A 12,828-nucleotide genomic window follows, 5' to 3' on the forward strand; every position below is an offset into this window, starting at 1 on the left:
GTTGTTAAATATTTTTATTATGATGCTGGGTGATACATTAAATGTGTCTTCATAAGGTCACTGAACAACTTCTTGAATTAGAGAAAACTTCTGACTAGAAAGATTCATGGTGCAGACAAAAAGTTTGGAAACACAGATAAATAAATATAATAATTGGTTTACTAATATCATAAAACTGGTAAAATATCTAGGTTTCCAGATTTTAAGGCCACCTGTATTTTGCTTTCCTTGATTTTCTGCTGATACTATAATTCCACAGGTTTTCATGCCAATAATCAAAAGTCATCATAGTATAATTTACCTTTTGAAAGAAGGTCTTGATAATAATTATTTTATGAGTTCATATTCCCAATTTCACTGAATAAGTTTTTGAAAATTACAATAATTTATATATAAATAAGATCTTACCTACAAAATAAGGGCCTATTACATATTCACTCATTTTTTGAGGTGGAAAATATGGATCCTGAAATAAAAACAGAGAAGAGAAAGTGAATAGAAAAAAAATAATTAAATATCAGTATAGTTTTTAAACTTAGTATTATTGTTGGTTATAAATGATAAAATGAGATTGAATGTTCTCCTTTTGCTTTCTCTTATATGAGGAGTAGAATTTATTTACAATTTAACCTGTGCAACTGGTTGAAGCCCTTGAATAAATCTTTCATTTCAGTTATTACACTTTCTAATGTAGAATTCATATATTTTTTAAAAATTTTATTCTTTATTGATAGAATAAATATCATGGATATTTATTCTATGGATATAGATGCATGGATGAAATGTATTAGCAGGTTGTCAAGCTAGGAAACATCAAGCATTAAAAGAAAACACATATTACTTTGCATGTCGTGAACCTCTTATTCCCTGAGCCCCAGGAAACAAAAACAGAAATTTAAAGAATATATGAAAATAAAAAGATTAATATCAAAGAAAAAATATATCAAAAAAGAAGGTGTAAGTGACATCACAGAAAATGATGGAATAGGATGTCCAAAAATCAGTCCCTCCACTGAAATAAATATAAATTGTCAATGACTGACAGATCAATGATCTCAGAACTCCAGAATATAATCCAAAACTTGCAGCTAACAGGGCGCTGCTTAATAAAAAAAAGAGGGTGGATGAATTCTGGTGTTTGTGGAAAGCTCTGTCAGTTCACTGGCTGATCACTTGGATAATGGATCAGACCACAGACCCACCACAAACAAAGAATACAGTCTTTGCAAAAATAGTTTACATAAGTCATTAAACAGATAGGTAATTGTAGCCCTCAGCAATCAACAATAGCAACCCCTGGGGAAGGGGGATATTTTCAGAGTTACCACACTATAATATTTGAAATGCCCAATTTTCACCAGAAAATTACAAGACATACAAAAATAAAATATGGCCCATTCACAGGAAAACATAAACAGAAATCTTTCCTGCAGAAGCCAGGACTTTGGATTTACAAGACAAAGATTTTAAAACAACTTTCCTAAATATGCTTAAAGAGCTGACAAAGTACAAAAGGAAGCTAAGCAAACAATGTATGCAAAAAAAGAGACTATCAATAAAGAAGAAAATTTTTTAAAAAATATAAATTCTACATTAGAAAGTGTAATAACTGAAATGAAAGATTTATTCAAGGGCTTCAACTGCAGATTAAAGCAGACAAGAGAGAATCTGTGAACTTGAACATAGGACTTTTGAAATTATCCAGAATGAGGAGCAGAAAGAAAAATGAATGAAGAAAAGTGAACAGAGCCTAAATGACCTATGGGACAACCACCAAGTGTGCCAACGTACACATTATGAGAGTCACAGGAAAAGAGAAAGAAAGAATATTTGAAGAATTTACAGCCAAACATTTCCCAAATTTGATGAATGTCATAATTCAGTACATCAAAGAAGCTCAAAGAACTCCAATGAGGATAAACTCAAAGTGCATCACAGCAGACATGTTATATAATAAAACTGCCAAAAGATGAAGAGTGAATTTGCAGGAACAGAGGAGTGACTTATAAAAAAGTTATCTTCAATAAGATTACTAGCCATTTTTTATCAATTTTTATCAGAAACTGTTTAAGACGGCAGTGGAATGACAAAGTGCTGAAAAAAAAGATCTGTCAACCAAGAATCCTATAACCAGCAAAAATGAAGAAGAAATTAAGTTAACTCCTAAGATTAACAAAAACTTAGGGAGTTTGCCCTAGTGTAGACCTGCCCTAAAAGAATTGCCAAGGGAGTTTTTCAGGATGAAAGGAAAGGACCCTAGATAGTACTTTGAACTCATATGAACAGATAAAGAACTCTGGAAATGGAGGCAAGTGGGGAAAAACTGTAGTTGTATTTTAAAAAATAATACTAAGTTAAGTTATCAGCTTAAATAGCCTGTTAAAACTATAACTTATGTAAGCTTCATGGTAACTAAGAAAAGCAAAATCCATAGATTAAAAAAGGATAAAAAGTAAGTACTCCAAGCATATATTATAAAAAAAATCATCCAATAATAAAGGGAGACAGGAATAAAGAAATAAAGGATCTACGAAACAACCACAAAACAATTAACAAAGTGGCAGTAGTAAGTTCTTACCTATAAATAATTGCTTTGAATGTAAATGGATTAAATTCTCCAATTAAAACACATAGAATGACTTGAATCATTTAAAAACACAAGACCCAATTATATGTTACCTGAGACCCACTTCAGCTTTAAGAACACACATAGACTGAAAGTGACAGGATGTAAAAAGATATTCCAGGCAAATGGAAATAAGAGCAGGAGTAACTATAGTTATGTCAAAGAAACCAGACTTTAAGTCACAAACTGTGAAAGAGACAAAGGAGGTCATTATATAATTATAAAAGGGTCAGTTCATCAGAGAATATAACAATTGTAAATATATATGCACCCAAAATTAGAATAGTTAAATATAAAGCAAATATTAATAGATCTGAAGAAAGAGGTAGACTACAATACAACAACAGTAGAGGACTTCAGGCTGGTCTGAATGCAATAGTGCTTTCAACTAATTGATCACAACTGGTTACAGATTCCTTTGTTTCTTCTCCACCCCAACTGCTTCACTTGACTAGCTTTAAAAAAAGAAAAAATAGTAGAGGACTTCAGTAATACCCCACTTTCAACACTGGACAGATAATTCAGACAGAAAATTAAGACAGAAACATTAGGCTTGAGCTACACTTTAGACCAAATGGAACTAAAAGGCATATACAGAACATTCCACCCAACAGCAGCAGCATATACATTCTTTCCCAGCACACACAGAACATTCTCCAGGATAGATCATATGTCAAGCCACAAAACAAGTCTTAACTAATACATAAGATTGAAATCATATCAACTGTGTTTTCTGATGACAATTGTATGAAACCAGAGATGAATTACAAGAGAATTTTTGGAAAATTTACCAATATGTGGAAATTAAACATGTCCCTGAACAATCAATAGATCAAAGAAGAAACTAAAATGGGAAGTTATAAAAATATCCTGACACAAATGAAAATAGACACAAAACATACCAGAAATTATAGGATGCAGCAAAAGCAGTTCTTTGAGGAAACTTTATAGCAATAAATGTCTACATCAAAAAAGAAGAAAAATCTCAAGCAACCTAATGTTACACCTAAAGCAACTATTAATAGAAAAAGAACAAACTAAGTCCAAAGTTAGTAGAAGAAATAATAAAGATCAGAGCAGAAACAAATACAATTGAGACTAGAAAAAAGTAGAAAAGATCAATGAAACTAAGCGTTGGTTTACTGAAAAAAAATCAAACTGGCAAACCTCTAACTACATTAAGAAAAAAAGAGTAGACTCAAAATCAGAAATGAAAGAGGAGACATTACAACTGATATCACAGAACCACAAAGGATTATGAGTCTACTATGAACAATTAGATGCCAATAAATTGGATAACCTAGAAGAAATTGATCTATTCCTAGAAACATACAACCTATCAAAACTGAGTCATGAACTAACAGAAAACCTGAACAGACCAATAATGAGTAAGGATATTGAGACAGTAATAAAAAGTCTCCTGTGAAAGAAATGCCCAAGATCTGACGGCTTCACTGCTGAATTCTACGAAACATGAACTACTTCCAATTCTTCTCAAATGCTTCCAAAAAATTAAAAAGGAGAAAACACCTTCAAACTCAGTTTGCAAGGACAGTGCTACTCTGATACTTAAGGCAGACAAGGACACTACAAAAAGATAAATTTATGTCAATATCCCTGACAATATAGGTGTAAAAATCCTCAACAAAATATTAGCAAACTGAATTTAACAACACATTAAAAGCATCATTCATGGTGAATAAGTGAGATTTATTTCTGGGATGCAAGGATGGTTCAACATACGTAAGTCAATAAATGTATACACATTAACAGAATTAAGGACAAAACCATATGATCATCTCAATAGATGTGGAAAAAGCATTTGACAAAATTCAACACACTTTGATGACAGACTCACAGCTAACATTATACTCAACAGTGAAATTGAAAGCTTTTCCTCGAAGATCAGGAACAAGACAAGGATGTCCACTCTTTCCACTTCTCTCTAGAAGTTCTAGCTAGAGTGATTAGGCAAGAGGAAGATAAACAAATCCAAATTGGAAAGGAAGAAGTTAAATTGTCTGTTTTCAGACATGATCTTATATTTTAAAAAATTCCTAAGAATGTCATAAAAAACTTAGAATAAGTAAATCCAGTAAAGGTGCAAGAAATAAAATAACACACAAAAATTAGTTGCATTCCTATACACTAACAAGGAACTCTCTGAAAAAAAAATCAAGAAAACAATTCCATTCACAATATCTACAAAAACATTTAGAAATTAATTTAACCAAGAGTGTAAAGGATCTGTATGCCAAAAACTATAAAACATTGATAAAAGAAATTAAAGACGACTCAAATGGAAAGATATCTGTGTTCATGAATTCGAAGAACTAATATTGCTTAAATGTACATACTACCCAAAGCAATCTACAGATTCAAGGCATTGCTATCAAAATTCCAATGACATTTTTCACAGAAAGAGAAGAAAACACACCTAAAATTCATATAGAACCATAAGTGACCCCAAATAGCCAAAGCAAACCTGAGCAAATAAAAGAAAACTAGAGGCTACCAGATTTCAATATCTACTGCAAAGCCATAATAATCAAAACAGCATGGTACTGGCATAACAACAGACACAAAAAACAATGGAATACAATAGAGCACCCAGAAGTAAATTCATGCATTTACAGTCAATTAATATTCAACAAAGGTACCAAGAACATACAATGGGGAAAGGACAGTCTCTTTAATAAATGGTGATAGGAAAACTGGGTATCCACATGTGGAAGAATGAAATTGGACCCTTATCTTACTCCATATACAAAAATTAACTAAAAATGGACTAAAGACTTAAATGTAAGACCAGAAACTCTAAAACTACACTGGTGTGGGCAATAATTTTTTGGATATGACCCCAAAAGTACAGGCAATGAAATAAAATAGACAAATGGGATTACATTAAACTAAAAAGCTTCTGTATAGCAAAGGCAACAATCAACAGAGCAGAGACAGTCTACAAAATGGAAAACAAATTACTATTAAACCTTTATGTCTGATAAAGGGTTAGTATCCAAAACATAAGGAACTCAGACAACTTAATAACAAGAAAACAACTCAAGTTTAAAATGGACTTAAAATAGACATTTCTCAGCCGGGTGCGGTGTCTCACGCCTGTAATCCTAGCTCTTTGGGAGGCCAAGGCGGGTGGATCACCAGGTCAGGAGTTCAAGACCAGCCTGGCCAAGATGGTGAAACCCCATCTCTCCTAAAACTACAAAAGAAATAGCCTGTGGTGGGTGGCTGTAATCCCAGCTGCTCGGGAGGCTGAGGCAAGAGAATTGCTTGAACCCAGGCAGTAAGTGAGCCAAGATCATGCCATGACATTCCAGCCTGGGAGACAGAACAAGACTCTGTCTCAAAAAAAAAAAAAAAAAAGACATTTCTCAAAGAAGACGTACAAATGTCCAACAGATATATGAAAAGGTGCTCAACTACACTAATCATCAGGGAAATGCAAATTAAAACCATAATGAGATATCACCTCACACCAGTTAGAATGGCTATTATTATTAAAAAGATTAACGATAACAAATGTTGCCAAGGATGTAGAGCAAGGAAATCTTGCTACACTATTGGTGGGAATATAAATTAGCACAGCCGTTATGAAAAAAAGCATAGAGGTTCCTCAAAAAACTAAAAGTGGAGCTACCATATGATCCAACAATCCCACTACTGGGTGTATACCCCAAGGAAATAGAATGTTGAAGGAATATGCATTCCATGTTTATTTCAGCATTACTCACAATAGCCAAGATATGGAATCAATCTAAGTGTCCATCAATGGGTGAATGAATAAAGAAAATATGGTATATATACCCAATACTATTCAACCTTAAAAAAGGAGGAAATTTTGTCATTTGCAATAATATGGAGGAAACTGGAGAAAAGTATGTTAAGTGAAATAAGCCAAGAATAGAAAAACAAATATTGCATGATCTCATTTATAAGTGGAAATCTATCAATGGTGAACAGATAGATGCAGAGAGTAGAATGTTGGTTGTTACCAGGGGCTGGAGGGTAGGGGATTTGGGGAGGTGTTGGTCAAAGTATACAAAATTTCAGAGAGACAGGAAAAATAAGTTTGAGAGATCTACTGTACAACATGGGGATTATAACTAATAGCAATGTATTGTATACTAGAAAATTCCTAAGAGAGTAGAGTTTAAGTGTTCTCACCACAAAAAAAATCATATGTGAGGTAATAGCATACGTTACTTAGCTTGATTTAGCCATTCCACATTGTATACTTTTTTTTTTTTTTTTTTTTGAGATGGAGTCTCACTCTGTCACCCAGGCTGGAGTGCAATGGCGTGATCTTGGCTCACTGCAACCTCTGCCTCTCAGGTTCAAGCGACTGTCCTGCCTCAGCCTCCTGAGTAGCTGGGCCTACAGGCATGCACCACCACGCCCAGCTAATTTTTTGTATTTTTAGCAGAGACAGAGTTTCACTGTGTTAGCCAGGATGGTCTCTATCTCTTGACCTCATGATCTGCCTGCCTCAGCTTCCCAAAGTGCTGGGATTACAGGCGTGAGCCATCACACCCAGCTGTATATATGTTTCAAAGCATCATGTTGTACACCATAAATGTATCTAATTTTGTCAAGTTAAAAAAAATTTAAAAAAGAATGAAGTATTTATACCTGCTACAACATGATGAACCTCAAAAACACTATGCTAAGTAAAAGAAGTCAGACACAAAGGTCATATATTGTATAATTTATTTAACATGAAATATTCAGAATAGGTAAATCCATAAAGATACATGCAAAATGGTAATTCCAATGGCTTGGGGGATGAGGGAATAGATAACAACTGTTTAATGGGTAGAGGGTTTTCTTTTGGGGTGATAAAAATATTTGGGAATTAGTTAGAAGTGGTGGTTGCAAAACATTGTGAATATATTAAATGCCACTAAATTTTGCACTTTCAATAGTTAATTTTATGTTATGTGAATTTTACCTCAAAAAGTTAAAGGAAGGGCGGGAGGAAGGGCGGGAGGAAGGGCGGGAGGAAGGGTGGGAGGAAGGGCGGGCAGAGTTTTTATTTCTAGTAGTGGAAGAATAGCTTGTATTAGACCTACTCTCTCAAGGACCACAACTATGAACTCCTGGAAAATATAAAAACAATGATTTGGCACTTCCAAGTTTATTCTCAAGATACGGAAAGTTGAAAATACCACAACCCCCACCCTAACAATAAAATGTTGGGCAATTTACAAAATTATAACACCTTTGAATCCATTAGAGCTGTCTTTACAGGGCAACCAATTAACTTGAAATCTAAGAAAGTACAAGCACTTCCAAGGATAGATGGGATATATGCACTGACTCACCCAACCACAGTACAGGAAGAAGATAGGCTTACCAAACGTGCAACTAAGAAGAATTCAAGGCCAGGCGCAGTGGCTCAGAATGTAATCCCAGCACTTTGGGAAGCCGAGGCAGGCAGATTACCTGAGGTCAGAGTTCGAGACCAGCCTGGCCAATATGGTGAAACCCCATCTCTACTAAAAATACAAAAATTAGCTGGGCGTGGTTGTGGGCTATAACTCCAGCTACTCACTCGGGAGGCTGAGGCTGGAGAATCGCTTGAACCCGGGAGGTGAAGGTTGCAGTGAGCCAAGATCATGCTATCTTAGCTGTACTCCAGCCTGGATGACAGCGAGACTCAAAAAAAAAAAAAAATCAGATAAATTTTATAACAAATTGTTAAAGGCTGAGGGTAGGCTAATGTTAGAACATGAAAACCCTTGTAGCCACAAACACAAGAGTATTTTGTGCTGACTCACAGACCTTCTCCACAGACTTCCACTGGTTGTTACCATAAATATTGGAGACCAGGTAGGATGCCAAGGAAAGTCTCCATCAGAGTGCAGACAGAGGAGCAGAGCACCCACTTGCCACAGGAAGTATGGGAAACCCCTCCTGCATCCTTCTCTAGGGAGCTAAAGCCTGAAGTTGTTAGTGGAAACCCTTTTGTACCCAATGCATAAATGAAGACCTACCCCTGGGGAAAAGGCAGGAAACCATTCTGTTTCCAGATCATTACATGTCTCCTATCATAAGAAAGAGGCAGAAATATTGCTCATTTCTTAGACACTGAAAGACAGAGCTTGCCCAAGACAGAGGCACAACCACGACAAAAGAGAACCTGTGCCTCCCAGTGCCAGGCTTTAAAACCCAATAATAAACAACAGCAGTCCTGTACTGAGGAAGAGATGAGAGTGTAGAAAGAAAAGCTCTCTGAGGTTGAGATGCACAGAGAAAGCCAGAAGCTGGAGAAGAACAGGAACATTTAAAAAATATCTCCAGCAAATTAGCCCCCACTCTATGCACAAGACAATGCTAGAGGAATATAAAATCAGTGGTGCACTACAGAGAACAATAACAGAGCCGAAACCCAGCTCAACTCCTTACTAAATTGAGTTAATTCCCCACATGAGGAAAGAAAAGCATATCCATTTCCTGCTATGAATGCTTTTACCTTAATCTGTAGTATTCTATATAGACGTCTGGCTTTCAATGAAACAATTATAAGATGCAAGAAAGCAAGAAAAGGAAATCCACTATTAAGAGATAAAACATTAAAAAAAACTCACATATGTGGCAACCGTTGGAATTACCAACAGGCATTTAAAAAATAGTTAAGATTAATATATTAAAGGCTCTAATGAAAATGGTGGATGACTGGATGAACAGAAGGTGAATTTTAGAAGAAAATGGAGATACAGAGTGACAAATGAAATAACAGAAATAGAAGACACAGTAACTGAGATGAAGAATGCCTTTGATGGGCTCAAGAGTAGGCTTGACACAGGCAAGGGAAGAATCAGTGAACCTGAAGATGTATCAGCAGAAATTACCCAAACTAAAAAACAAAGAGGAAAACAGTAAAAACAAAAAACCAAAACCAAAAAAACAAACCAGAGAACAGAGCACCCAATAACTGTGGGACAATATCAAATGGCTAAGAGGTATATAATTGGAATCCCAGAAGAGAAAGGAGAGAACGAGGCAAAAATATATGTTTGAAGGAGTAATGGCTGAGAGTTTTCTAAGAAAATAATGAAGGACACCAAACCATAGATTCAAGAAGTTCAGAGAACCTTAAGCAGAATAAATATCCTGCATACACACCCATCAAACACACACACACACACACACACCCGTAGATATGTATTATTTAAATTGTGGAAAACCAAACATAAAGAGAAAAAATCCTTGAAGACAGCCAGAAACAAAAGACACATTACATATAAAGGAAACAAGAACTGCAGCAGACTTCTTGTTTAAAACTATGCAAGCCAGGTAATATGGCAGTGACATCTTTCAAAAACAAACAAAAATATCTCAACACAGAATTCTATATAAGAGAAAATATCCTTTAAAAATGAAGGATAAATAAAGTGCTTTTTTTTGGACAAACAAAACCTAGGAGACCCACACTACATGAAATGAACTTCTTTTAACCAGAATATCCTGCATAAAAGAAGTTCTTCAGCCAGAGTAAATATGATTATAGCCAGAAATGATATATATGAAAAGAATTTAGTATCTCCAAAATGATTAATGTGAAGATAAATATAAAGACATTATTGTTATTTTTAATTACTCTAAAAGATAACTGAGAGTCTAAAGCAAAAAGATAACTCAGTCCCCAAAGGAGACACGTTATAATTTTTAGCATATGTAAAAGCAAATGTTATGACAATAACAGAAAAAATTGAGGAAGGAATTGGGAATATACTCTTATAAGGTTGTTATGCTATTGTTAGAAGGTAAAGAGTGATTGATTAAATATGTATATTTGTAAAACCTAGACCAATCTCAGGAGCTTCAAGATGGCTGACTAGAGGCTTCTAGTACATTCACCTCCTTCAAAAAGAGGAACCAAAATAGTGAGTAGATAATCACGCTTTGACTAGATCATCTAACACAGAACAATGGAATTCAACAGAGAAGTTATAGGAAACACCTAAAGCAAGGAAGGGCAGGGAAGCAAGGCAGCCAGCTCAGCCAGGATTGGCTGGGACCTGGAAAGGTTCCCCAATGTGTGGAAAGGGTGAGAGACCCCCACTCCCACCATGGACTCCTGCAATCCTAGCCAAGGAAGAGCCCTTTGACCCTCACAGGCCCTGAGACTAACAGGAGGAGCTGCCTGGAGAATGTACAATGGTATTGCCCCATAGAGGGAGCTCGCACTGGGTCCCAGACATCCTAAGCTGCTATGGCAAGGTGCTATTTTGAGAGCCCAGCCACTACCAGACTGCCCTGAGGCCCAACAGCCCATACATCTTTACGTCCCTAGAGCCCCACTGACATCTCTCATCCACAGCCACCACTGTGGCTTGCTGCTGCTACCAGGGCCAAAGCATGAGCCACTGGCAGTGACCCCACCGCTCTTAGCAGCAGAACCACCACACATTTTTACATGCCCCAAGAAGAGACTCCCCTGCCTGCAGGTTCCATGGCTGCAGGCTGCCACTGCTGAGACCCACACACCTGTGGCTGCTGCCACTAAAAGCCACCCCACCCTCCCAAGCAGCAGGGCTGCAGCACAAGGATCTAGAAAAGCAAGAACAACCTGAAATTAGAAGAAAAGAAACAATAAGATCAGAGAAAAAATAAATGAAATTGAGACTTTAAAAATACAGAAAGTCTACAAAACAAAAAGTTGGCTTTTTGAAAAGATAAACAAAAATCAACAAACCTTTAGTGAGACTAAGAAAAAGAGAAGACCTAAATAAATAAAACTAGAAATGAAAGTGAAGGCATAACAATTGAGACCACAGAAATACAAAGAATCATTAGACACTGTTATGAACAACTATATACCAACAAATTGAAAAACCTAGAAGAAGTGGATAATTTCTTGGACACATACAACCTACCAAGACTGAAACATGAAAAAATGGAAAACCTCAATAACCAACAATAAGTAACAAGATTGAAGCTGTAATAAGTCTCCCAGCAAAGGAAAGTCCAGGAATTCATGGCTTCACTGCTGAATTCCAAACGTTTCAGGAAGAACTAATAATTCTACTCAAATTCTTCAAAAAAAATTGAGAGCAGAGAATACTTCCAAACTCATTCTATGAGACTAGCAATATCCTGATATCAAAATCAGACAAGAATACAATGAAAAAAGAAAACTACAGGCCAATATCACTGATGAACATGATAAAAAAGTTCTCAACAAAATACTAGCAAACTGAATTCGACAACACATTAAAAAGATCATTCATCATGATCAAATGGGATTCATCCTAGGGATGCAAGGATGGTTCAACATATACAAATCAATAAATGTGATACATGACATTAACAGAACCAAGAAAAAAAATCATATGATTTCAATAGATGCTATAAAAGCATTCAATAAAATCCAACATCCTATTATGATAAAAATCCTCAACAAACTAGGTACAGAAAGAACATACCTCAAAATAATAGAGGCATATATGACAAACCCACAGCTAGCATCATACTGATGGCAGAAAAATTGAAAGCCTTTCCTCTAAGATCTGAAACAAGACAAGATGCTCATTTATGACTTTTGTTCAACATAATACTGTTAAGTCCTGGCCAGAGCAATTAGGTAAGAGAAAGAAATACAAGGCATTCAAATTAGAAAGGAAGAAGTCAAATTTGCCTTGTTTGCAAACATGATCTTATATGTGGAAAAGCATAAAAACTCCACCAAAAAACTGTTAGAACTGATAAATTCAGTTAAGTTGCAGGATATAAAATCAATATACAAAAATCAGTAGCATTTATTTATGCCAACAGCAAAAAATCTGAAAAAGAAATCAAGGAAATAATCCCATTTACAATAGCTACAAAAAATATAAAATACCTTCAATCAATTTAATCAATGAAGTAAAAGATCTATACAACGAAAACTATAAAACATGGATGAAAGAAATTGAAGAGGACACAAAAAAATGGAAAAAGATTCCATGCTCATGGATTGGAAGAATATTTTTTAAATGACAATTCTACCCAAAGCAACTTATAGATTCAATGCAATTCCTATAAAAATGACATTCTCCACAGAAATCCAAAAAACAAACCTAAAATTTATATGGAACCACAAAAGATCCCAACTAGCCAAAGCAACCCTGAGACAGAAGGACAAAGTGGGAGGCATTATACTACCTGATTTAAAAAATACTACAAAACTGTAGTAACCAAAC

At 35.4% G+C, this 12,828-nt stretch overlaps 1 protein-coding gene across 18 annotated transcripts in view; it reads right to left on the minus strand.

The window, feature by feature from the left end:
* The window catches only part of C2CD6 (C2 calcium dependent domain containing 6), a 186,056-nt gene that overhangs the window by 48,475 nt on the left and 124,753 nt on the right, over positions 1 to 12,828 (minus strand). For 17 of the 18 annotated variants that reach the window (XR_008522960.2, XR_008522956.2, XR_008522954.2 and 14 more), the window contains one exon: positions 409 to 466. The exons of the other annotated variant lie outside the window; for it this stretch is intronic. Coding sequence is in view for 8 of the 17 variants with exons in the window: in XM_054549659.2 (XP_054405634.1) it covers positions 409 to 466 (58 nt within the window). In the remaining 9 variants the exon portion in view is untranslated. Of the gene's footprint in view, positions 1 to 408; positions 467 to 12,828 lie in introns of those variants that run through there. 18 annotated transcript variants of the gene reach the window in all.

The sequence above is a fragment of the Pongo abelii genome, chromosome 11, assembly GCF_028885655.2.
Source record: "Pongo abelii isolate AG06213 chromosome 11, NHGRI_mPonAbe1-v2.0_pri, whole genome shotgun sequence".
NCBI classification, from domain to species: domain Eukaryota; kingdom Metazoa; phylum Chordata; class Mammalia; order Primates; family Hominidae; genus Pongo; species Pongo abelii.